The following is a 25,474-nucleotide window of genomic DNA, read 5'->3' as shown; positions in this document are numbered from 1 at the left end:
GCCTCCCAAACTGCTGGTATTACAGGCGTGGGCCCCCGCGCCCGGCTATCTTGAGCATTCTTGACAGACTCCTCGCTGTCAATTTATCAGTGGCAACTATTTACTGGTTGCAAATGGGAAGCAATAATATTCATCTGACCATTTTCTCTTAAAGCGATTTCTGTGATGATGATGATGATGATGATGATGATGATGATGGGACTCAATTATGTTTTTTATTTCAGTCACTCCTAATAAATAACAAATTTGGAGAAACAAAAATATCTTAGAAAAGAAAAGAAAAGGCTTCACACCATGGAATGACAAGTGCTCAAATGGCTCTCAGTAAGTGCTCACGGGGACACCACTGTCAGAGTGGTGAGCAATCATCTACCACAAAATGGAACAAAGCAGCAGAGGTACGTAAGAAGCAGGTGAGGACATACAACCCCTAAGGCCCATATAAATCTGTCAAGAAAACTTTCTGGAGGAAGGAAAGAGAGAAGAAAGATCTGGATATCAGCATGTGGTAATGTCTACTTCGATCTTCCTGACAACTGCATTCAAACCGACCTGAGTGTGCTGGCCCCAAGCACACCATCCAGCTTGAGTTTCAATGCTGGTTGGGAGAAAAGGAAATTGAGGGCAAGTCAGAGCCCAGAAAGGAGCGTAATTTAGAACTGCACAGCGCGGGAGATTGAACGTGGGAAACGGGAAAGGGGGCGTGTGAGGTAAAGAGGGGAGCGCAGTGGAGTCAGGCCTTAGTGAACAAGTGTACCTTGAAGGTGGAGATGGGCACCCCTCTGGCTGAGTCTGCTCCAGTAGAGAGCTCAGGGGCCAGCAGCAGGCACCGCAAGGAGCAAAGCAACTGGTGTAAGCCCCACAGCTTCCTGCGACCAACAGTGCTTCATTGTGCCCAGGCATCTGTTCAGTCCCATCTTTTATTTTAAGACAGGATCTGGCTCTGTTACCCAGGCTGGAGTGCAGTGGTACAATCTGGGCTCACTGCAGCCGGAACTCCTGAGTTCAAGCGATCCTCTTACCATCGCCTCCCAAGCAGCTGGGATTATGGGTGCGCACCACCATGGCAACTAATTTTCTACTTTTTGTAGAGATGGGGTCTCACTATGTTGCCCAGCCTTGTCTCAAACTCCTGGGCCACCTCAGCTTCCCAAAGTGTTGGGATAAGAGGCATGAGCCACTGCACCTGGCCTCAATCTTTTCAATCTTTTGTTTTTAAAAGCAGACATCTCCCTGGTTGGAGCAAGGAGGAAACAGGGCTTTAGAAAGTTCCGAGGTCCAAGGAGAAGCCCCACAACAGTTTGAGATCTTTCCAGAATGATCCACACTCCACCACCTCATCCCTCTTACCAAAGTGCAACACCTTGTTCGTGGGAGTAGAAGGAGATGCACACCCAGTACCTGTCCTCATCCAACAAAGTCGCAGGCACCCAAGGGCAGCCGCGCTGCCACCGAAGGCCCCCGGCTGCTCACGACCGCCGGTCAGCTCCGGCCTTTCTTCGAAGGAGACACGCGTCTCGCACCCCCTCCCCACCCCGCCCTGAGGAGACACGCGTCTGGGCCCCGCGCCTTGAAGAGGCGCATTCCCACCCCCGCCCCTCAAACGCACGAGGCCACGGGTTCCGGCCTCCGCCACCTTCACATGCCAGAACACCAGTGAGGGGGCGCGCGCTCCCAACAGTCGGGGGCGGAGCTAGAGCGCCGCGCCCAAAAAAGGCGGCAAAGTCCCTGATTCGCTCAGAGTTTGCGAGCCGCCGTGTCTATCCCATTCATCTCCTCTCCTCCGACAGCACGCCGTGCTTCCCCTCAGGCACCTTTCACCGTTAGGGATGAGGGCCCCGCGGCGGTTCTCGGTGTGGCTCTGATTCACCGCCATCTTGCTTCGGGCCTCCTGCCGCCCCGCAGATGGAAAGGGGCGGGACCTGCGCCGAGCCGTGGGGCACGGCTCTGAAGGGGAGGGCAGAGATTATGACGTAAGGAGGAGGAGGAGGAGGAGCGAGAGCGGGTCACGTGACGGGGCAGTGCCGGGGGCGGGGGACGGGGCGGAGTCAGGATAAAGGCCCCCACTGGAGAAAGGGGAGAAAGGGGCGGGCCCTGAGAATTGGCTCGGAGCGCGAAGGGGTGAGTGATAGGTGAGTGGCCTCCCGACCTCACCTGCCCCCTTAGCCCCCTGCCTTTAGGTATGAACTTGGGTTGGTACCGTCAGGAATGATCTCAGCTCACTGCACCTCCAACCTCCCATGCTCAAGCCATCTTCCCACCTCAACCTCCCATCCATTACTCACTTTGGATATGAAACACTAGAAAATAATGACTGAGGCCCGACCTCACGCCAACTGAAGATGAACTGACCTCACAAAGTGTTTTCATCTCTAATATCTGTGGCTATTTCTTACCAAGAGAGTCTCACCCTCCACACATGGGTGAGATGACATAATGGCTGATTTGGTCAAGGAGCACAAATAAGACAGGCCAGGCAGTTACTGTTCAAACAGCAATGTTTAGTTGTACAACACATAAAGTCTAGCAACAATTACAGGACCAGTTTGAGTGTCTGTTTGCTTGTTTTCAATTGGGAAATTTAACTGTGATGTCACCATAAGATTGGCTGGGACTGGTAACATTTAAGAAATGGGTTGTTCTTGCATCCCCTAGGCGTGGGCCTCTTGCTCCATCAGGACTTGGTTGTAGATGAATGGCCCACAAGTCACCAGCCTTTGAGCAAGTTGTGTCCAGGTGGAGACAGGGAGAGGGTGGGCAAAGGGGAATTCTATAAAGACACAGCATGTGGGGCAGTGGCAGTCAACATTCGCAAACATTCATGCATCTGATGGGGGGGGGGGGGCTTTGCCCTCCCTTGGGTATTTTCCATTAGCCTACAGTGACCACCTGTGGTCAGGCTAATTCATTACTCACATTAATGGGGAAGGGGGTTGGGGGTAGGAGTAGGTAGGGTAGGTGGGAAGAGATCCCTCTTATTGCTGAGTGGACAGAAGGGTGCTAGTTTTTCCTTAGCGTGTACGTATTGTGGGTTTCTGGGGGTTTGTGTGTGTGTGTTTAGTGTTTGTTTGTTTGTTTGGACAGAAGAAAGTCAACTCCAGCAATGTCTTCTTAGGAAAACCACTCTTCCTCAGTGGCTGCGTTATGAGTTGGGGAGGATGTACAACCGCACTCTGGGCCAGCCACAAGTGGTGATTTTTTAAAAAGTGATCCTAGCCCTTGCTCCCCAACAACTGTAGTGACCCACCCTCATTAATACCTTTAAGTAATGAAGGAGACACCCTTGTCCCACTTTGGGGCTCACACAGCTGATCTCAATGAATCTAGTAAGCAGAAAAATTGCTTTCTTGACCCTTTAAGGAAGCCAAGAGTAGTTCATGCAGATGAATGGGTAGGGAGCAATGCCATTGCCCTTAGAAATGGTTACAAGTAGCTGGGATGGGCTTACAAGGGCAGAAGGAGCTCTTGATGAGTTCTTTCACCCTGCAGATGGGCTAAGACCGGCTGACACAGATGATGCAGTAGGGCAGTGCTGGCAGAACACCACTCCACTGGGAGGAGAGGAGTGGTTTGGATAAATGGAGGATGCAACTGTCCTAAAGAGGCAGCTGGCCCCTCCCACCTATTGAGGGCTGAGAGGGGCTGTGGTGGTGAGCTGGACGAGCACAGCACTAAAAAGGGCTTGGCCCTGCAGCAATAACAGCTGAGAGGAATGGAGGGAGAAGCAGCGCTTGAAATGGCCTTCATTCAGCAGTGGGGCAGGGGGTGGCTGGCACAGGTGGAAGGACAGTGCCCAGGAGGCCTTCTCCCTGCAGGGGGGTTGAGAACAGTTGAGGGTGTGGAGACCAGCAGCTGGCAGCAGACATATAAAATACCTTCTCCAGGGAGGCTGAGATCATGGTTCAGGGGTGCCAGGCACCATTCCTACTCAGCCTTTCCAACGCCCACCTCCCATGCCCATAGATCTTCTCCTGCTGGTCCAAGGTCTCCATACAGGACTGCTTCTACAGCAGCCAAGGATCCCTGTTCTGTTGAAATGTATAACCTCTGGGCTGTAGCGCTGCTGCTGTTCTATCCTGACAGGTGCCTACCCTGTAACTTTGTGAGCAAGGGAGGATGAGGGCTGGGTTGGCAGCCTCCAGGAAAGACCGAGACCATAGGTTTGGGGTCACCGGTGACCTGATCACCGCCCCCCTTTCTCCTGGTCCATTGAATCTTGGGTCTTGAGTCTATGTTTTTTTCCTAGCACCTGAGTGATAAAAGACTGGGATTATAAGTGCTGGGATTCATAGAGGACCAGTGAAACACCTAGGCTGAACCAGGAGATGGGACAGGAGGTTGTATGAGGTTATTGTAAACAGTTTCACTTGGTGTTTTCCCTTCCCTAAGGCTAAACTGTTTCCCCGGCCCCAAATTTCATGAATCTTACAGATTAAAGGAAAAGAGTAACTTACTTGTACAACAAGCAGGGGAAATATATGCATTAATAAATACAGGGCTTCAGGGAAAGGCAAGAAAAGCCTAAATGTATGAAGGTGGGTATCATTGGGAATGTCTACAGGAGTCAGGAGGAGAGGGAATTAGGGAAAAATAGAGAAAGACAGACATAAATATAATTAGCTGCAGCACAAAAGTGATGGGGAATAGAAAAGAGAGGTCTAGTATGTATGAGGCAAATGGAGCAACAGAGAAGCCTGCTTAGAAGGGAGAGAAGTCTGACGGAGAAAAGGGAGGTGTGGTCAAAAATTTGTCTTTGAAGCCAAATTACTAAGAAAGACAAATAATGTATATTGTTTCTGATACTTCTTTAGAATTAGTTCTAGAACCTGATGTCCCCATAAAAGGTTGTCTCACGTGACTAGCATGTGTGCTTCCTTTAATTGGACACTGGGAACTGCATAACTCACTGTGTTTCCCTCTTTACGCTGGCTGCCTATGAGCTCAGGGCCTGTTCCGGTGCTTGACTACAGAAACTTTCTTTCCTATTCCTTTCTTTGGCCCAAATTTCTCTGGCAATCTCAGTTTGTACTGTCCTGTACTTTTGTGATTTTATGTGAAGGCAGTCTAAAGTCATTTCTGGAAGTAGACTGGGCATAAATGCTAAATATAGGAATGAACCTAAAGTAGATTCATCTAAAAGGAAGTGAGAGATGTCAGAGACAGGCAGGAGAGGGAGAGAAAGCAACGTATGAGGGAGGGAGGGAAAGGGAGAAAGAAGACAAAGTCGGAAGCAGAGACAGGCACTGGCCTGGCAGCAGAGGCCAGTTGAGTGGAGAGCAGCAGTAGGCTCTGGTGACAGGTGGTAGCTTTGTGACACTGAACACGACACAGACTGAAAGGTGGAGCTCCACTTGTAGGCACTGATGCTTTCTGCAAGAAGCCAGCTCTGGCCTACTTCTCTGCCTTCTCATGGCCTTCCTTTTCCCAGGAAGCCCCAGCCTTACCCCCAGACCACCCCCAACTTACAGGGAGGGTTGTCCTGAACTCCCTGCCCCCTACTCAGGTCTAGCTCCACTGCCATCTGTCCTTGGAGAATCTCTATAGCCCCAGTTTGTGTGCAGGTTCCGAGAGAAGAGTTGCCTGTGGCTCACCTGTTCCCAACACTTTTAAATGAAACCTCCCCCAGATCTCCTGAGTGAGGCAAACAGCTTTGTTTTGGGACACAAGGAAAGGAGACAGATAATGGACAGGCATGGAGGAGCCAAACTTACAAGGGACTCTCCAGGGAGGGCAGTGAAAATACCTCACCCCTGCATGCACACACACAGGCTCTCTTGCTCTCTCTCTGTCACACACACACAACACACACACACAACACACACACACACACACACACACACACACACACAGACAAGATGCTCCACAAATACCAGACAGGCCTGTGGGACAGAGTTGAGAGGAAGAAGGTGGTTGGTGGTGGTATTTGGGATGTGTGTGTGTGAAGTGGGTATGTGTGATGACACAGAGAAGTGGTCGTCATGGGTTACTGTCGTGGCTTTCCTCTGTGTCCACGCTCACCGGAGGGAGGCCTCCATTGTCATTGAGCCGCTTGGCCCTGTAAGTCTCATAGTGGATGTTGTGTGTCACTTCCTTGAGGTCCTGGAGGTGGGTCCTAGAGGACACAGGGTGAGAAGAAGAGGGCTGCAATTAGGGGCAGGAAGAGGAGGCGGTGACACACATCACTTCGAGGGACTGGACCCACTGAATGGGACCCACTCCCAGGAGCTAAGGATTCTTCTACAGCCCCTTCCATTTTGCAACAGGAGTTGGAACTGGAGCAGAAAGCTCTGTCAGAGAGACCTGGAGATGCAGGAGGTGAATCTGAACAGATAGACCCTGACCCCAAATAATTCAACCTGCTATCTGGACAGCTGGAGGGGAGACATCTTACCTGATGACAAAGTCTCGAAGCAGGGCAAACTCACAGTGGTTGAGGTTTTCCACTATGAACAAAACAAAACAAAGCAAAACAAGTAGTCAGTTTATTAATACAGCAACACCCAGGAGGTGAACTTCTGTTTGGGTCACGGAGGCATTTAGGAGAAAGCTATGGGACAGGTTATTTTTTGTAACCCTTCCAGAGGTTTGTTCACTTGGGTGTACTGGATTTGATTCATTGAACAAATATTTATTAAGCAGCTACAATGGGCACAACATCCTTCTAGACGCTGTGGAATAATAGCCAAGAGGGACTATAATTTTTACCATTTTATAGAAGAGAAAACTAATACCAAGTCTGAGAAACTGGCCAAGGCCTAAGATACACTTCCCATTCTTCCGAAGCTTATAATCCGATTGGAAGTAACACAGAGAAAATAATAATTAAGCCATTTTAGAAAGGTCATGCACTACATGACAAATCCAATTCAACATATATTGAATACCTAGTATTTGCAAATCATTGGCCAAGCACTGTTGGAACAGAATGAGGATTAAGACATGAGGCTGGGTGCCGTGGCTCATGCCTGTAATCCCAGCACTTTGGGAGGCCAAAGTAGGAGGATTACTTGAGCCCAGGAGTTTGAGATCAGCCTGGGTAACACAGTGAGACCCCACCTCTATTAAAAATAAAAATAAAATCGCCAGGCATGGTGGTTCACACCTGTAATCCCAGCACTTTGGGAGGCCAAGGCAGATGGATCACCTGAGGTCAGGAGTTCAAGACCAGCCTGACCAACATGACAAAACTCCATCTCTACGAAAAATACAAAAATTAGCTGGGCTAATTTTTTGGGCTAAATAAAAAATACAAAAATCAGGGTCCGCACCTGTAGTCCCAGATACTTGGGAGGCTAAGGCAGAAGAATTACTTGAACCTGGAAGGCAGAGGTTGCAGTGAGCTGAGATTGCGTCACTGCACTCTAGCCTGGATGACAGAGTGAGACTCCATCTCAAAAAAAAAAAAAAAATCTGAGTCTGAAATCAAGTTTCACCACTAACAAGTTATGTGACTTTGGACAAGGCTTTTAACCTGAGCTTCCGGTGCTTTGGTAGCTTATACTCTGAGAACAGGAGCACCTGCTCTCCTCCCTTCATAGGGTTATCATATTGAATGAAGTCATTAAAGTGATTCTTTGACCACTTTCAGAATCATCAAGACCCGCCCAAGGTCACATCCATTCATAATAAAATGGAAATGGCAACACCTGAACAACCCTCCGGCAGTTTGTCAGATCACATCCCCCTTCCTGTGAAAACCTTTCTCAGTTTTTCCAGGCCTTACTAATCTCTCCGTGTTCTGAACTCCTTTGATGCGCCAAGTCAGTGCCACCCAGTCAGGTGCTAAATCAGTCTCTTGTTACTCCTGCCTGTGAGCATTGCCTTCTCAATGAGACTGTAAGCTCCTTATGGGCAGAATCTGGCTGGCATTCATTTCATATGTCCTGAGACAGTGCCTTGATCTATAGATGTTTAATAAATGGGACTGAATAACTGATCAGCAACCAGTTCTTCCAGAAGATGCAGTGAATTACCTTCGATGATTCCCCATGGAGTTTTTCGGCCGAGGACCCTCTTGCCATTCACTTGGTACTCCTTGTCACTTCCCACCACGGCAAAAGGCATGCTCTCCTGCTGTACGGGGCAGAAACACAAACCAGACACATGTGCACCATCATCCTCCAACAACATGGACATTCAGGAGCAGGACGGCATATGGTCCTCTAGCCTTGAACCACACACTTCTGATGCTCATTCAGAGATACCACTGATGGCAAGGGCAAGGCTCAGTCTCTTGAAAAGAGCACCCGACTGAGATTCAAGAGTCCTGGGTCTAGTCCCAATTGTACCACTGCCTCACTGGTTAGCCTCAGGAATCAGCTCTCCTTCAGCTGCAAAGCGCTTTGTACTTTCTTTTTTGAGACAGAGTTTCACTCTTGTTGCCCAGGCTGGAGTGCAATGGCATGATTTCAACTCACTGCAACCTCCACCTCCTGGGTTCAAGCAATTCTCCTGCCTCAGCCTCCCGAGTAGCTCGGATTACAGGCATGCACCACCATGCCTGGCTAATTTTTGCAGTTTTTGTAGAGATAAATTTTTGCCATGTTGCCCAGGCTGGTCGTGAACTCCTAGGCTCAAGCGATTCTCCCACCTAGGCCTCCCAAAGTGCTGGGATACAGGGATGAGCCACCACACCCAGCCAATTTAATTTTTTTAAGTTATTCTAGTGGGGGTAAAAGCCTATAAGCCACTCACTTAGTCTAACCCCTGCATTTCATAGACGGGAAACTAAAGCAGGGTCTGACCACAGCATAGGTCCTCCTGGACCCCAGCCTGATGCTCTTCCTGCCTGCTGCCCCTCCCATCACCCCACATACTGTTTTTGCCAGAACTTGTGGGGGAAAAGGAGGCTTTTGTGTGGTCTGAGGATAGAAGGCTTTCTGGGTACAGGGAGCCCTTCTGTGAGTTCACAGTCCAGGGCCATAGTCCTCCCCATCCCCCTATGTCACTTCTGGTCTGGGTCAGGCAAGGTTAGGGGGAGTACAGAAAGGGAAAAGACAGAGGACGTGCACGATACACATCCCAGAGGTCCCAAGGGGGCATCAGTGGAGCAGCAGTACCCCAGGCACCCACCCTGATTTTGTCATTCTCCGTCTTATCCTCCAAATCCTCATCAAATTCCTTCTGGGGGTAGAATTCAATGCCATTTACTTCAAGCTCCTTGCGAACCTAGAGGCGAGGAGAAGAAACAAAGTAGTCAAGTGTCAGGGTAATGGAAAAGAGGGGTGTGTGCACCTGTGTGCGTGAGCTGAGGGCAGAGAGCCAAATCCAGCCTGGATAATCCACAGTCATCTCTGAACTCTGAGACCCTGAGCAGGAAGAAGGTGAATAAATGCAAGCCCCAGCTATACAATTAAAACCTAGCCTGAGAGGAGGAAGAGGCCAGGAGGTGCAACTTCAGGTCCCAGGCACCTCGCAACCAGCTTGCTCATCTCAGGATCCGCGAGACTGGGATTTACACAAGCAGCACAGCTGAGCCCTCTGGGGAGTGCTTAGACCCCTGCATGTTATATTCCTGATTGGAAGGAAGAAAGGTGAGGCTCCCCCTACTCCGAGACTGTTTGCTCTCTTTCAAGGTCGACTTAAGTCTTGCCTTCTCCAGGAAACCATCCAGGACCTCTTCACTGTTCTATTTGATTGTAACTTTTATTTGTTTGTTGTTTGTTTGTTTGTTTGTTTGAGACAGAGTCTTGCTCTGTTGTCCAGGCTGGAGTACTGTGGTGCGATCTTGGCTCACTACAACCTCCACCTCCCGGGTTCCAGTGATTCTCCTGCCTCAGCCTCCCTAGTAGCTGGGATTACAGGCATATGCCACCATGCCCAGCTAATTTTTGTATTTTTAGTAGAAATGGGGTCTCACCATGTTGGCCAGGCTGGTCTCGAACTCCTGACCTGAGGTGATCCACCCGCCTTGGCCTCCCAAAGTGCTGGGATTACAGGCGTGAGCCACCACCCCTAGCTGATTGTAAGTTTCTTTTTTTTTTTTTTTGAAACGGAGTGTCGGTTTGTCGCCCAGGCTGGAGTGCAGTGGCACGATCTCAGCTCGCTGCAAGCGCCGTCTCCTGGGTTCACACCATTCTCCTGCCTCAGCCTCCCGAGTAGCTGGGACTACAGGCGCCTGCCACCACGCCCAGCTAATTTTTTTGTATTTTTAGTAGAGACAGGGTTTCACCGTGTTAGCCAGGATGGTCTTGATCTCATGACTTCGTGATTCGCCTGCCTCTGCCTCCCAAAGTGCTGGGATTACAGGCATGAGCCACCGCGCCCAACCGGATTGTAAATTTCTTAAAGGCAGCAATTGTCTTTTCATTTCTCTCAAATCCCCCCTCCCCAACCCTGTACATCCAGCACAGGGCTGAGCTTATAGAACATGCCAGTGAGGGCTGGGCACGGTGGCTCATGCCTGTAATCCCAGCACTTTGGGAGGCCGAGGCGGGCAGATCACGAGGTCAGGAGATCGAGACTAGCCAAGACCATCCTGGCTAACACAGTAAAACCCCATCTCTTCTAAAAAGAAAAAAACAAAATTAGCCAGGCGTGGTGGCGGGTGCCTGTAGTCCCAGCTACTCAGGAGGCTGAGGCAGGAGAATGGCGTGAACCCAGAAGGTGGAGCTTGCAGTGAGCCGAGATCATGCCACGGCACTCCAGCCTGGGCGACAGAGAGAGACTCCAAAAAAAAAAAAAAAAAAAAGAGAAGATGCCAGTGAGGACTAGTGGCCAGCTGACTCACTAATTAGTCAATTAGTCTAGTCCTTCAATTAGGCTAACGTTTGAGGAGTGATTTCTTATGTTCACAGTGATACATGTATTCAGTGGTCTTCACAGGTAGGTTTGGAGGGTGGGAAGAAGGCAGCCCGGAGCTGCGCCATCTTTTCTTCATCATAGTCCCCAGATACCACCAACCTCAGCCTCTTGAATGGTTAAGAAGGGGGCTGGGGTGGAGAATTGGGGGAGGGTTGAGGGTGGGGGTGAAGGCAGAATGATGAGGGCTAGGAGATGGCCTGAACCCAGCGGAGAGAAAGGAGGGGATGGGAACAGGAAAAGAAGACAGGGGGGCCTTCTCACCCTTTGCTTGAATTCAGACTTCTCCTCCAGGGTCATGGTGTCAGCCTTAGCAATGACAGGGATGATGTTCACAACCTTGCTGAGGTGTTTCATGAACTCGAGATCCAGAGGTCGCAAGCTGGGGCACAGAAAAGGCGGGATCATCAGAGCCACCTTGCCCTCCCCAACTCAGCCACCGCCACCACTCCAGGACACCCACAGGAGAAGAGCACTGGGCTGGGCATCTGGCTGAAGCCAAGAGGCTGCTACCTCTCCTCTCCAACACAGCCCCACTGCCTTGCCATCTGCCGAGGAGCCTCAACACCTGCCTTTTTCTTCTTCGGTCCCCATGCGGATCCTGCCTCTCTTTAAGCCCCCCACAAACCACTGCTTCATGACATCTTTTCTGACTCAGGGATTTCTTTCTCCTGGGAGCATCTGTGGACTATTGTCTCTACTCATATGTCCTTGTGCGTGTGTGTCTTTTTTCCTTTTTTGTCTGTCTCAAAAACAAAAAACAAACAACAACAACGAAAAAAAACAACACTGTGTGTGTCTTTTTTTTTTTTTTTTTTTTTTTGAGACAGGGTCTCACTTTGTCGCCCAGGCTGGAGTGCGGTGATATGGTCATTGGCTCATTGCAGCCTTGACCTCCAGGGCTCAAGCCATCCTTCCACCTCAGCCTCCAGAGGAGCTGGGACCACAGTTGCACACCACCATGTCTGGTTAATTTTTAAATTTTGTGTAGAGACAATGTCTTGCCATGTTGCCCAGGCTGGTCTTGAACTCCTGGACTCAAGCAATCTTCCTGCCTCGGCTTCCCAAAGTGTTGGGATTATAGGCAAGAGCCACCATGCCTAGTGTGTATGTCTTGTTCTGCCTATCAGACTACTTCTTGACAGGTCTCCTCCTAGCCCCCAGAATTAGTCCTGCAGGGCCAAGCTGGAGGCCTTGCCCTTCCCACAATGTGACAGTCTATCCCCCATCCTACCTCAGGCTCTGAGACCCCAACTTGGCTCTATTTTGCAATCTCAGGGACTCATTAAGTCAGGCTGTCTGATGGTTCATTCTGACCACGGGATCGAAGCCTAGGGAGGGATAAAACCAGCCTTCTGTTGAGTTCCTGGGCCTAGCCCAGGGGTCTTGTTTCATCTCTCTCCTCCCCCTACCATCACTGCCTGGTTCCTAGAAAATTTGGGGCCTACCTTGCTTGTGCCATCCTTTGAAGAGCTTAACTATGGCCCAGCAGCTGGGCTTAGTAATGTTATGGGACCCCCCTCCCCCTGTCTCTGCAGGAAGGTTTCTGGCCTGCCCCCTAGGATCTCCATCCTCTGCCTGTTCCCAACAATTCCTTCATGGGGCCCACCCGTCACTCACAATCAGAGTTCCCAACATGCTTGTGTGTGTCTTATTCTGCCTATCAGATAGTACTTCATGACAATGGTTGGCCTTCATCTCTGGATACACAATGCCTCACTCCAGGCTGGTACTTTCTAAATGCCTACAACTGGGTCCCTACCCTCCAAACACCAGCCCCAATCCAGGAGCCCTGCCCTGCCCTATTTCACCCTTCTTGCTGCTCCCCTCAACTCCAATTCTTTTCCAAAGCAGGTATTTGGTGAATAAATGAAGTGCCCTCTGCTCACATTCACCAAGTCCTCTTTGCTGATACAGTTGTGCCATGCTGCTGGGACACCAGTGGGCAGATATTGGTGGCTGATGTTGGACAGCTTTAACCTCCTAGCAAGAAAGTCAAACTTCCTCGTGGAAAGTCTGGGGAATCCCAAGGTCATGGGCCATGACTATGTTCCAGCCCATCTGCCCTCCCTAGCTGAGTCAACGTATGGATCATCCAATCCAGAATGGGCACAGATGATGCGAACCAGACCAGGCCTGGCAATAGGGGTAGGGTTGGTACATACGAGTGTCCCGTGGGGGAGATGAAGTAAAGGCAGCAGTGGACACGAGTGTCAGGGATGCGTTTCTTCCTGGCGATGTTCACCTCCTCCTTCAGGAACTTCTCGTACTGCTCATTGATGTACTTCTCAATGGGCTCCCAGCTGATGGGGAGGGAAAGTAGATAGATGCATCAGAAGAACAAGACCTAGGGTTCAGCTTAGGCATGATCTGGTAGCAATCTCCTTACATTCATGTCATTCCCTGGTGGGCCTAGGATACCTGCTGCTGGATTCCCCCTCAGCCCCCGCACCGATGGCTTTCCTGGATGGTTAGTTAGCAGGGGTGGAGCTCCCCAGGGGCCCTGGCCTGGGCTACCGGGAACTACAGAGCATGGAGGGTGCAGATGGTTCTCAACATGAATGAATCTGCACCATAGTAAGTATCTTCCCAGCAGAGTCTTTAGGGCAAAGATCTCAGAGGCAGACAGATACCAGTTTTCATTGTTGATTTGGTCTCCAAAGCCTGGGGTGTCGATGACGGTCAGCTTCATTTTGACACCACCTTCCTCTATCACTGGGGGTGAAAAGAAAATGTATCAGAGAGGTCAGTCCTACAGCTGACCCCAGGTACCTGGCAGCCTACTAGCTAGGGGGACCCAGACCTCTTCTTCAGGATCAGTTATTGGAAAAGTCAAATTTAGGGTCTTCTCCATCTCAATATCATGGCTTATGCTGTTCCCTGTACCTGGAATCTGGAATACCCTCTCTACTCATTTCTTTTTCTTCTTCTTTTATTTTTTTTTTAAGAGACAGGGTCTCACTCTGTCACCCAGGCTAGAGTGCAGTGGTGCGATCACAGCTCACTGTAGCCTCGAACTCCCCAGCTCAAGCGATGCTCTCGCCTGAGCCTCCCCAATGGCTAGACTACAGGTACGCACCATCATACGCAGCTAATTTTTTTTTAAGAGACAGGGTTTCAGGCCAGGCTCGGTGGCTCACGCCTGTTATCCCAGCAGTTTGGGAGGCCGAGGCAGGCAGATCATGACGTCAGGAGATCAAGACCATCCTGGCTAACACAGTGAAACCCCATCTCTATTAAAAATACAAAAAAATTAGCCAGGCGTGGTGGTGGGTGCCTGTAGTCCCAAGTACTCAGGAGGCTGAGGCGGGAGAATGGCGTGAACCCGGGCGGTGGAGCTTGCAGTGAGCCGAGATAGCGCCACTGCACTCCAGCCTGGGCGACAGACAGAGTAAGACTCCGTCTCAAAAAACAAAAAAACAAACAAACAAAAAAAGAGACAGGATTTCACTGTGTTGACCAAGATGGTCTGGAACTCCATGACTCAAGCGATCCTCCCACTTTGGCCTTCCGAACTGCTGGGATTACAGGCATGAGCCACCATACTTGCCCTCTCCTTACCTCTTTCTACCTGTCTAAATCCTGTACTTTATCATCCACCTCAAATCTCACCTCCTTCCATTCGAGCTCCCTGCTCTCTCTTCCCTGAACCTGCAGTCTAAGGAGTTTGCTTCAGAGTGCAGTGCTGAAGTCTGTTCTTTCTTAAGGTTGCCTTTTATTGGTCTTATTCTTCAATAAGCCCCATTCTTTCCCCTTTCCAGCAGAGGCACTCACTGAACAAAGCCCATAAGGGTCCCTGCCTGGTCCTCACCATGCCCGATAGCTTTGATCTCCACTGTCTTGGGGATCTTCTCCTCCCGGTTCCAGCTGGAGGCCTTGCGGCTCACTTGGGATTTGAAGAGCGTGTTGACCAGCGTTGATTTGCCCAGTCCACTCTGGCCTACAGCAAAGCAGGAGGAGGAGGTAGGGAGACTCTGCATCCACCTCCTGAGCCTAATACTTCCCCATAAGCTTACAGAATTCTAGAGCCATGATCCAGGCCAACACCTTGTCTGACCACTCACTGGGGGATGGCCAGGCTGAGTGAGGATTGCAGGCAGGTGGGAATGGCTTCCTGCTTACTGCAGAGGGCCTTGGGGAAACATCACTTGGATTCCATATTCTCTCCTTCCCAGAGCCACAGGACTACTGGGAAAAGGGACACCCTCTGCATACGTCTAGTGTCATGGTTTTCTGTTTTGTTGTGATTCCATTTTTTGCTTAGGTTTTCACTTTTTAATGATACTAAAAGGAAAAATAGAATGACTTTGCATCCTGATACTGCCTCACAGTGCATATTGTACATTCACATTTGTTAGCCAGATTCATCTTTATATCAGCCTTGTGGACCCTGAAGCAGAACTATCTTTATCCTCAGTTGAGGTGGTCCTAGAGAGATGAATCCTCTTCTAACAAAATATGTGCAGAGCAATGTAACTAATACATGCAAGACCAGGAACTCGAACCCAAATAACATCTTGGCTCTATATCCACTCTTTGTTCTAGTGTAGCGGTTTTTAGATTGTGCTCCCAGAAGCCTTAGTGTCCTGTGAAGATACATGCCAGAGAGGGCACTGTGAGAGGAGGAGGAGGAGGCTGGGCAGGCAGGGCCTCTGCATCCACTTCCTTCGCTATGGCTCCCTTTCACCTGTTTTCCAGATGCATATCTGCAGAAGATTTCATTTCAAGGAAAAGTTTCACAGCTAAAGAGCATTTGAAAACCACTGGTCAGGCCGGGTGCGGTGGCTCACACCTGTAATCCCAGCACTTTGGGAGGCCGAGACAGGCAGCTCATGAGGTCAGGAGGAGATAGAGTCCATGCTGGCTAACACGGTGAAACACCGTCTCTTCTAAAAAAAATACAAAAAATTAGCCGGGCGTGGTGGCAGGCGCCTGTAGTCCCAGCTACTCAGGAGGCTGAGGCAGGAGAATGGCATGAACCTGGGAGGCGGAGCTTGCAGTGAGCCGAGATCGCGCCACTGCGCTCCAGCCTGGGCGACAGAGCAAGACTCCGTCTCAGAAAAAAAAAAAAAGGAAAACCACTGGTCAGGCCAGGCGCAGTGGCTCATGCCTGTAATCCCAGCACTCTGGAAGGCCTAGGCGGGCAGATCATTTGAGGCCAGAAGTTCGAGACCAGCCTGGCCAACATGGCGAAATCCTGTCTCCACTAAAAATACAAAAATTAGCCAGGCATGGTGGCACATGCCTGTAGTCCCAGCTACTCAGGAGGCTGAGGATCGTTTGAACCCAGGAGGCAGAGGTTGTAGTGAGCCGGGATCACGCAACTGTACTCCAGCCTGGGCAACACAGCGAGACTCTGTCTCAAAAGAAAGAAACCTGCTGGTCTGAGCAGTGCTTCTCAAACTTCAACACGTACAAGAATCCCACAAGAAAGACTTGCAATTGACAAGCAGCCTTGGCATTGCCCGGACACTAGTAGGAAATGCAGAATCTCAGGCCCCACCCCAGACCTATGATTCTGAATCTGCATTTTAACTGGGCTTCCAGAAGAGTCCTGTGGAGAGTAAGATCTAAGAAATACTGGGCTGGTGCATTCTTGTGATTATATTAGAAAAAGAACCATGCTGGGGGACAAGGGCCTAGAGTTCCAGACCCACCTGCGTTGTTTTCCCTGAATGCCTTTGGATTAGTCATGCTTTGGTTTCTTTACTGATAGGATGGTGAGGAGAGAGGAAATTGGACAAGACCAGGGATGGTAAATAAGGTGCATTTCTCATTCCTGCTGCTTATCTGGTAGTAGCCACCTAGATCATTATGTTAAAAAGGCTACATCTGGGCTCAGCACTGAACATGTGCCATGACTGACTAGCAGTCTGCCACGCGCACCACTGGGGAGAGAAGTGGCTCACGGGTCTTGGATTTGCCATGCTTGCTCTGAGATGTTTTCTAAGAACATTCGTTCATTAATTATTCTTAGGTGCCAAGTGTTGTCCTAAAATTTGGAGGTACTGTGGTGAAAAAAACATCATCCTTACCCTCAAGGAGCTGTTTAGTGTGAGAGCGACCAAAACATAAGCAGACAGTTATGGTATGTTGCAATAACCACTGTGAAAGAGAACAGCCACAGGGTATTGGAACAGCATTGCCAAGGGAATCCAACCCAATCTCTCTGGGACTAAAGAAGACTTCTGGAGAAATGCAACTAAGCTGAAACCGGAAGGTTGATTTCAAAAGAGTCATGAGTTCTAGCCAGAGGGAAAAGCAGATGCAAAAGCTCTAGGGTAGGAGAGAGCATGGCATGTGGAAGAGCACTGCCTCTTCTGAGTGAGGAGTAGAATGCTAGATAGGAAGCAGTCAGAGATGAGCTGAAGAGGTAGCATCAGGACAGTCTGTGAGTTTAAACTTACCCTGAGGTTAAAGGAGAGTTATTACAGAGTTTTAAGTAAGTTGGGTGACTTGATAAGTTTTGCAAGGTTGGAAGATTATTTGGTCACTGGTGGACAAGGGATTGGAGAGGAAAGGCGACAGAGAGCTAGGAGGGTTGGTGCCACTCTGAGTGTGGCCCATAGTAGCCCAGCTACCAGGGTCCCTGAACCATTTGCTACCGGTTCTTGAGATAAGAAGTCTGCCTCAGGAGAGAAATCTACCTTGTCACTGAGCACACCGTTTAGCTCAGTGGAGGTTTTTTATAGCAAGATTTTCCAGATGATTTATACTCTGGCCCAAGCCCCAGCTGAGCTTATCTTGCTGCAGTTAGCACTTTGACAGCACAGAGTCAGGCGGCCACGGCAAGCCAGGTGAGAGACCTAGCTCAGTATAGGGTGGCAGCAGGAGAGAGGAGAGAAGTGGGCAGACATAAGAGATATGTATGAGATAAAATGGACAGGACTGCATGACTGATTGGGGGACGAAGGAGGAAGAGGACAAAAGGATGATGCCAGATTCCTTTTTCAGCACTGACTGGACATCTCACTGAGACGGGGCAAAGGTCCCTTCCTACCCTTTTTTTTTTTTTTTTTTTTTTGAGATGGAGTTTCACTCTTGTTGCCCAGGCTGGGGTCCAATGGTGCGGTCTTGGCTCACTGCAACCTCCGCCTCCCAGGTTCAAGTGATTCTCCTGCCTCAGCCTCCTGAGTAGCTGGGATTACAAGCATGCGCCACCATGCCCAGCTAATTTTTTTGTATTTTTAATAGAGACAGGGTTTCACCATGTTGGTCAGGCTAGTCTCGAACTCCTGTTCTCAGGTGATCCACCCACCTCGGCCTCCCAAAGTGCTGGGATTACAGGCGTGAGCCACCACACCCAGCCTTCTCTCAAAGTTTTAAAGCACTACAAAAGAGTAGAAATAAGACCACCCTTCATCCAATCCTCCCACCAGCTCTCAGAGGTAAGGAAGAACATTGCTGATTCTCTCATGTCACAAACCCGAAAGCAGGATCAGAGTGGTGAAGGCGCTGCCTGTGTACACCCAGCTGGTGATGGGGGGCTGGGCTGGCATCCACCCGAAGCTCCTACCCCTGGGTCAGCTAGTCTTAAGGGGAGACAGGGGTCAGGCCTTTGTGATCAGCATGGTGAAATTCTCCCTTCTACAAACAGCTCATCTTAGAAGAGCCAGGGTCACAGCCATTTGGGGGAAAGAAATGGGATCCTTGGTGCTGCCCACCACCAGGCCTGCAGCAGCCCCACAGCCTTCCGTACCAACGACCATGATGTTGAAGTCGAAACCGGTCTTCATGGTCTTCTTGCGCATCTGCTCGATGATGGTGTCGATGCCGATGTAGCCCAGCAGGTTGGAGTTGATGCTCATGGGCTTCATGGGCACCGCTGGCTTAGGCCTGGGCTCAGGCACCAGCTCTGACATGGCTGCGTCCGTCCTGGTCTCTGGGAGCCCTGCAGAGCCAAAGTGGGGGGGTCGGAGGGGTGAACAGGAGGACAGCAGAGGTCACATGGAAAGCATGGTATTTTTCTCTTGCTACAGAATCATACAAAGTTGGGCCTGAAAAGGATCTTAGTATCATCCAGTCCAGGTCTCTCATTTCATAGACAAAGAGACTGAGGGCTGGAGGAGAAAGAACTCAACTAAGAACACAGAGCAGGTCAGAGGTAAAATCTGGGCCAGTGCCAGGTTCTCTGGTTGCTGGGCACTTTCAAATGCACCTCACTGCTCTGAAGCCCACATCTGTGCGTCTAACCCATGGGCTTCTCCATCTTGGCACTAATGACATTTGAGTTATTCTTTATTGTGGGAGGCTGTCACGTGCATTACAGGATGAATAGTGGCACCCCTGACCTTAGTAGCCCCCCAGTTTGTGACAACTGAAAATGTCTCTAGATGGTACCAAATGTCCCCTGGGAGGCACCATTGCCCTGGCTGAGAACCACTGGTCCAAGAAATGTCTGGGGTTATTCAGACCTGAGTCATGCCTCCCTCCCCGAATAAAGGGCAAAGATTTTTTAGGATCCTGCACTAACATCTATTAACTGTCACTGACCTTGGCTGCTTCATCTTTTAGAAGCAAACAGGGCTACCCTTCTCTGGAGAGTGGCTATCACTCTCATCTCCCAGCCTCGATGTCCTCTGTGTACCATGAGCACCACTGCAAAGTAGGGGTGTCTGTACCTGGAGGAGCCCAGACACCCTCCCAGCCATTGTTCTGAATATGTGGAACCAGTGGGGAGGGGATGAGAACCAGATGAGGGTAGTCACTTGCCTAAGACAACACAGTGTGCTCTTGGAGTGGTGGATGGCAGATGAAAGAGGAGGCTGAGGAACCAGCCCTTCCCTAGTGAGGAAGGGCAAACATCCCCCTGGGTTTAGTGGATCATGGGTGTATTCACACACAGGAGAAATCTGTGGGTTTCCTTATCAGGCCACCGTCCACCAGGGCAGGTTCCAGAATAGAGCATCTCCATTTCCCCATCCATACGACTGGGGTGTGGGGTGAAGTGGAAAGAGCCTGGCTCTGCTACTTCTCAGCTTTGTGGACTTGGGAAGACCACCTCCCTACTATGAGCCTGCATCCCCCTCTGTAAAATGAAAAGATCATCACTGAGACTGTGGTGAGCTTTCGTGAGACGTGATGCTTAGAAGCACTGAGCGATGGCCAGGCGCGGTGGCTCACGCCTGTAATCCCAGCACTTTGGGAGGCCAAGGCAGGCGGATCACCAGGTCAGGAGTTCGAGACCAGCCTGATCAACATAGTGAAACCCTGTCTCTATTAAAAACACAAAAATTAGCCAGGCATGGTGGCAGGCGCCTGTAATCCTAGCTACTCAGGAGGCTGAGACAGGAGAATTGCTTGAAATCGGAAGGCGGAGTTGCAGTGAGCCGAGATCGTGCCACTGCACTCTAGCCTGAGCAAAAAAGTCGAACTCTGTCTCAAAAAAAAAAAAAAAAAAAAAAAAAAAAAAAAAGGCACTGAGCAATATCTTAAAGTCCCAGACCCTTTTGCGCCAGCCCCTTTCAGGTCTGTAGGGGAAATGAAACAGTACATGTGAAAGCATTGGTTGAAGGAAGGTGTTCCCAGATGCCAGTTACACAAGCATGGTTATTGGACTCCATGTGCTCTTGAGGACACCTTCCAGCTCTGCCGTTCTAGAATCCTATGTTTCATGACTAATACCCTGCAGAGTCTCAACCTTACAGGGAGGCCTGATGGAGCAGCAGATGGGCGGGAGGGAGAGGGGACAGAAGTGTTCCCTTCCCACCCCTAAACCCAGCCAGGAGTCTACTCTCATCTCCCTCCACCTGGTCCTTCCACCGGTACTGGCAAGACCCTCTCTCCCAATGGGAAACTGTTCTTTCTTCTGTCACTCCCAGGCACAGCCACATCTACCAAAGCCTCAGGACCTCCCCAGGGCCTGGCATGGCTCTCTCTTACTTCCCAAGAAGCTGTTCCCAGCCAGGCAGCTCCACACAGCAGCAAGATTGGCCCAGCCCTGCAGCAGCTGACTCTCAGCAGCCTGGCCCTGCTCCTCCACTCTTGCACGTGGCTCACAGGCCCCACTCAGCACACCTGCACTGGGACCAATGCCCCATTTTTCCTGCCCAGCTGCTCACACATGCTGGGCCTTTCCCTTGCCCCTTATGCCTCTGCAGCTGAGCCCATTTTGTCTCAACCTGTGTTATAAGATAGAGCCACATGGTTTAGGGGGGTGGTCTTATCTCCATTTTACAGACTTGGAAAGTATGCCTTGTATTTACTTAAGAGAGGTTGTGTAAAGATTCCTATAAAGTGTGTGTTCTCACCATGGCCTGCTCAGCCCTGGCCTGTCAACTGCAGCATCCTAAAAGAGCACTCCCAAAAGATAGACCCTGATGGAGAGAGGGTCCTACCAGATTCCCAAGCAGCATCTAGGGGCTACCACAGGCCCGCTACAGGACCAGGACCTGGTAGATCTCACTTTCATTCCTCCAGCAAGCACATATGAGCACCCATTGTGTGCACCGTACACAGTGCCTGCTGGCAAGTCAGCCTCCCCACCACATGCCAGTGACATGCCAGTCACATGCCAGTCACATGCCAGTCACATGCTAACGAGCCACCCATCAGCCCCAAGTACAGCAAATGTGTGCAGGTCACTGTGCCACAAACTTTGCTGGAAGATCCTGTTCCCGCTCCAACCCCTGGCTCCCTCCTCCTCCTCCTCCTCCTCCTCCTCCAGCATTCAACCCCACTGTTACTCCCAGGAAAGCCTCTGCTTTGCCATCTGATGGATGGCCCTCTTCTGTGCCCGCTGCAGGTTTTCTGGTACTCATCACATTCACTCATTCATTCATTCCATCGCATCCAGGCCATTTCATATGCTATCAAATGGGGGTCTACACCAGCCAAGCCCTAGGCTAAATTCCAAGGACACTTATGTACCCCAGACAAGGTTGTTGCCCTTGAGGGCCCCCTGTCTGGTAAGGGTGCCTGACAAATAAACAAAGACTTCTGGGGCACAGAACCAACGCTGCTCTGGAGCTGGATTCTGTAGCTCCACCCTGTGTCCCTACAATGCCCCTGGTCCCACCATGTCAACCTCAGATGGGCAGGTGACCCAGGCTGGAATCCTGACTGGGTGACCCTTATGAGCCTCGTTTTCTGCTCAGACAACTGAGGATAGAACCTACCTTGCTGGGTTGCTATGAAGGTTATATAGAATGAAGAATGTGAATTATCTGGCACAAATACGTACTAGTTCTCACCCTTCTTTAGGGCAGGGCCGTGTCTTATTGATCTCTGTGCCCCAGTCTACCTAGCATTGCACAGGCACTCCTCAATAAATGAATGAATGAATGATGAGTGAATGAGAGCTTCAGAGTGAGGCAGGTATCAGAGACATCACCCTTCTCTTCTCTCAGATGCTTCTCCCCGTGCAGAGCAGCTGACCCCCGTGAGCAATGACTCCCAGTAAGCAATGACCCCCCCGTGAGCAATGGCTGTTGTCTCCGCCACAGTCCAGGGAGAAGAATTGTTGAGACCACCTCCTTCCTCTGCAACAAGGATTGGAGGGGGTCTCCCCAAGGGTGGGGAAGAGCTCAGGTCACAGCAGGGTGCAGCTCAAGTCTGCCATCCTGGCTAGACGGTCCTTGGGGCCCCCCTCAGTTCCTGGCTCTCCCAGGGCCCCTGGAGAAGGGGAATCTGCCTGCAGCACCCTCTGCCAGAAGCTACCTGCCCCATCAGTGCTCCAGGGAGAGGCACCATCCACCTGACTCGGTGCAGCCAAGTCCCCCACAGAAACAGCCCCTCCATTCCCATGCTAAGCAAAGACCCTGGCACTTCCTTTTACGGGCAAATGAATGGCTTTGGCTTTGTCTGGCCCAGGGACCCCACCCCTCTGTTAGGAAGGTGGCAGCTGGGGGAGGGTACTTTTCCAAAATAGCACCTGCTTAGTGTAGGCCCCCCTCTTCCTTCCACCCTGAAGGTGGATCTTCCTCAGCCCCCTGCAGCCTTCAAGACCCCACCACCCCCCACAGAGGCAATTCCAGCCCACCCCAGTTCCAGCCCTAGGCTCTGGAAAAAGGAATCACGAAAGCTCTCTCGGTCCTTTCCTATTCGCAGGAGCAGAGGGCCCTGGGACACCCCTTCCCCCATCCCAGTCCTCTGGAGGCCAACGGGTTCCCTTGGAGACCACCAGCTGGTGCCTGTCTCAGCGTGTGCCTGTGGGGGTTGGGGGGGAGGGGACGTATGTATCAGTGCACAGGTCTCTCATCCGGCTGGCATCGCCCTGGCACCTGTGCGTGGTGTGTGTGTGTGTGCGTGTCTTGGTGTACTCCAGCATGGGGCTTTCTGTGCGCATCTGGGTCCCTGCTTGCTTGTCCGTGGGTCCCTGCGTCTCCCCGCGTCCTGTGTCTGCCTCTCTCCGAGACTGTCTCTCTCGAGGTGGGTGCCACCGTATGTGCGTGTGTCCGCGCATCTGTCACCGCGCGTGGGCTCCTCGGCGCGGAAACCCTCCCCCGGGAGCGCCTCCAGCCGCGCTGGCCGGGGCCGCAGCCTCCTCCTGGCGGGTGCCGGTGGCCTGGCCGGCCGCCCTACCTTTGGACATGAATCCTCCTTTGTCTCCGTTCCTCCAGGGAGATGCTCCGGGCGCGGGGCTGCAAGGCTGAGCGGGGCGCGGGCTCCCCCGGGCCGAGCGGCCCCTGCAACCGGGCCTCGCCCCTTCGCGCTCTCCTCCCACCCGCCCGGCCCGCGGCCCCGCCGCACCGCCCCTGCGCCCCGCGCCGCCGCGCCCTCCCCGGGACCTCGCCTCGGCTCGCTCGGCGCCGCGCCGCCCCTGTCCGCGCGCACCGTTGCCGCCGCCGCCAGCCGCCGCCGCTGCCACCCGCACCACGTGACCGCGCGCCCGTCGGCCCCGCCGAGGGCCCCTCCCCTTCCCGCGGTGCCCGCGCCCGCACGCGGGAACTGGCCCTGGAACCAGGCTGCGGGCGGTCCAGGAGCCGCACCCGCGGGCTCCAGGTGCCTGGCCCGGAAAGGTGCCTGCATCCCAGTCCCGTCTCTCACCCTGGACCTGCTCCCCGCCCCTTACCCGCTAGGCTGCGACGGGGACGGGCGGGGGGGTGCGCAGGGGACTAGTGGCAGCCGCGGGCGGCCGTGAGCGCGCGTGAGTCACGCGGGGGCTGGGGTGTTGCGCGGGTGCCTGTAGAGCCCTGAGTCAGGGGCCCGGGTTCCAGGCCCTGCTCCAGGATGATGAACCAATAACCTTGAGCCAGACAGGAACTTCCCTGAGCCTCAATTTGCCCATTAGAAAAAGATTTCATGCATTCAGTGGATGCTAGTGGACAGCATATTGCCAGGCCCTGGGAGCACAGGGGTAAGAACAACCATCCCTCCCCTCGAAGGTTCTGGGTCTAGTGGAGGAAACAGGAAGATGGAATGTCCTAATGCAGGGGCTGGGGTGCACACAGGGAACTGAGGGTGCAGGCAGGTGGGCACCCTGGGGAGAGGGGGCTTGGAAGACTTCTTGGAGGAGATGAGGGCCAGATGGAAAGGCAAATGGGAGTGGAAGGGAAGAATGGAAAGGGAGAGGTATTCGGCAAAGAGAGGACAGCGGAGGTGAGGGGCTCCAGAGGTGAGGGCTGCGTGGTGCTAGTGGACAGCCTAGAGTCCTTGGTGTTGCTGAAGCAGAGAAAATTCCAGACAGGTGTGTAGAGCTAAATAAGAGGCTGGAGAAGTCCGCACGCAGTCTTGGAAGCTGGACTTTAATGGAAGGTAATGGTGAGTCACTGACGGATATTAAGCCGAAAGTGCTGCCATTCAATATGTGAGTCGTTGCAGCAGTTGTGTGTGGACAGGGAACAAGCCGGTGGGTGGGAGGTGGCCTCACAGGGGCAGAAGGATGGAGAGGAGGGGACAGCCAGAGAGATAGTTGAGTACTGAGGAGGTAAACCAACAAGATAGGAAGTAGACTGGATGAGATGGCAAGAGAGAGATGAGGAAGAAGAGGATACCCGGGTTTCTAGGCACCTGACAGGAGGTAGGTGATGCCTACAGCTGAGACAGTGAGGTCAGGGAGGCAGGAGTCAGTTCAAGAAGAAAAGGGCTACCTCTGGACATGCCCCAGAGACATCCGGGTAGATAAGCCTAGCAGGCTGCTGGCTGCCCACATCTGCACTTCAGGAGACAGGGCTGGGCTGCAGATGGAGGGAGTGCTGAGGTCTCGTAGGGAGAAGTGAAGACCAGAATTTAGGTGAGGTGCCCAGACTGAGTGTGCAGGGTGGAGGGAAAGGGGTCTGACAATCTAATGACTCAATTCAGGCATTAGACTGGATGCCTTCTAGGCACCTTTCCAGACCCAGAAACTCTGAGCCCTTGAAATGTTGGAAATGAGGCTGCCCAAAGTAGAAATTTCAACAATCTGGATTCCAATCAGCTTACTGCCACCAGCCAGCTTTGGTGTGACTTTAGGCATGTCACAGGCTTTCTAAGACCAAATGAATGTCCAGCCCTTGTGTTGCCCTATTTAGAGTTCTGTGTAGGACTTCCATATATACAAGGCTCCAACTTACCTTTCAGGATTAAAGGGCTGGGGGTGGGGGACCAAGAAAGAGACATCCAGGTAAGACAACTTTTAAGCAACAGATACCTTCCTAAAAGGCTGAGTGTAAATGGATTTGGAAAGTCTCGGGTGAGGTCATTATCTCACATCCAGAGGAGGCTGCAGAGACTACCTATTAGACAAATCACAACT

General features: G+C 51.6%; 2 protein-coding genes and 1 long non-coding RNA gene across 20 annotated transcripts in view; 1 reads left to right on the top strand and 2 right to left on the bottom strand.

Moving 5' to 3' along the window:
* Positions 1–1,973, bottom strand: part of WBP2NL (WBP2 N-terminal like) — a 59,889-nt gene extending 57,916 nt beyond the window's left edge. For 13 of the 14 annotated variants that reach the window (XM_054543537.2, XM_054543536.2, XM_054543544.2 and 10 more), the window contains exon 1: positions 1,815–1,959. In XM_054543537.2, coding sequence (XP_054399512.2) covers positions 1,815–1,876 — 62 coding nt within the window. In that variant the 5' untranslated portion in view covers positions 1,877–1,959. Of the gene's footprint in view, positions 1–1,814 lie in introns of all 14 variants that reach the window. The other variant, XM_054543540.2, reaches the window with a different exon arrangement.
* Positions 1,974–1,977: 4 nt separating this feature from the next.
* Positions 1,978–11,587, top strand: LOC129052678 (uncharacterized). 2 transcript variants are annotated; one of them, XR_008517789.2, is made up of 2 exons: positions 1,978–2,132; positions 11,082–11,587. It is a non-coding gene; the product is annotated as an uncharacterized LOC129052678 (long non-coding RNA). The 2 variants fall into 2 exon arrangements; XR_008517788.2 differs by lacking the exon at positions 1,978–2,132 and adding an exon at positions 8,068–9,533.
* Positions 3,340–25,474, bottom strand: part of SEPTIN3 (septin 3) — a 28,527-nt gene continuing 6,392 nt past the window's right edge. Inside the window, exons 1-11 of one of the 4 annotated variants that reach the window (XM_024240003.3) lie at positions 23,323–23,619; positions 18,500–18,691; positions 14,612–14,740; positions 13,434–13,515; positions 12,966–13,103; positions 11,065–11,182; positions 9,073–9,168; positions 7,974–8,073; positions 6,392–6,443; positions 6,019–6,112; positions 3,340–3,809 (exon numbers count right to left, since the gene is read on the bottom strand). In XM_024240003.3, the coding sequence (XP_024095771.1) occupies positions 3,744–3,809; positions 6,019–6,112; positions 6,392–6,443; positions 7,974–8,073; positions 9,073–9,168; positions 11,065–11,182; positions 12,966–13,103; positions 13,434–13,515; positions 14,612–14,740; positions 18,500–18,691; positions 23,323–23,332 (1,077 nt within the window). In that variant the 5' untranslated portion in view covers positions 23,333–23,619 and the 3' untranslated portion in view covers positions 3,340–3,743. Of the gene's footprint in view, positions 3,810–6,018; positions 6,113–6,391; positions 6,444–7,973; positions 8,074–9,072; positions 9,169–11,064; positions 11,183–12,965; positions 13,104–13,433; positions 13,516–14,611; positions 14,741–18,499; positions 18,692–23,322; positions 23,620–25,474 lie in introns of those variants that run through there. The other 3 variants (XM_054543528.2, XM_054543530.2, XM_054543529.2) reach the window with 3 other exon arrangements.

This window comes from Pongo abelii, chromosome 23 (genome assembly GCF_028885655.2).
Source record: "Pongo abelii isolate AG06213 chromosome 23, NHGRI_mPonAbe1-v2.0_pri, whole genome shotgun sequence".
Taxonomy (NCBI): Eukaryota; Metazoa; Chordata; class Mammalia; order Primates; family Hominidae; genus Pongo; species Pongo abelii.
Note: the sequence above shows the minus strand (reverse complement) of the source record. Positions and strands in the feature narration are given on the sequence as shown.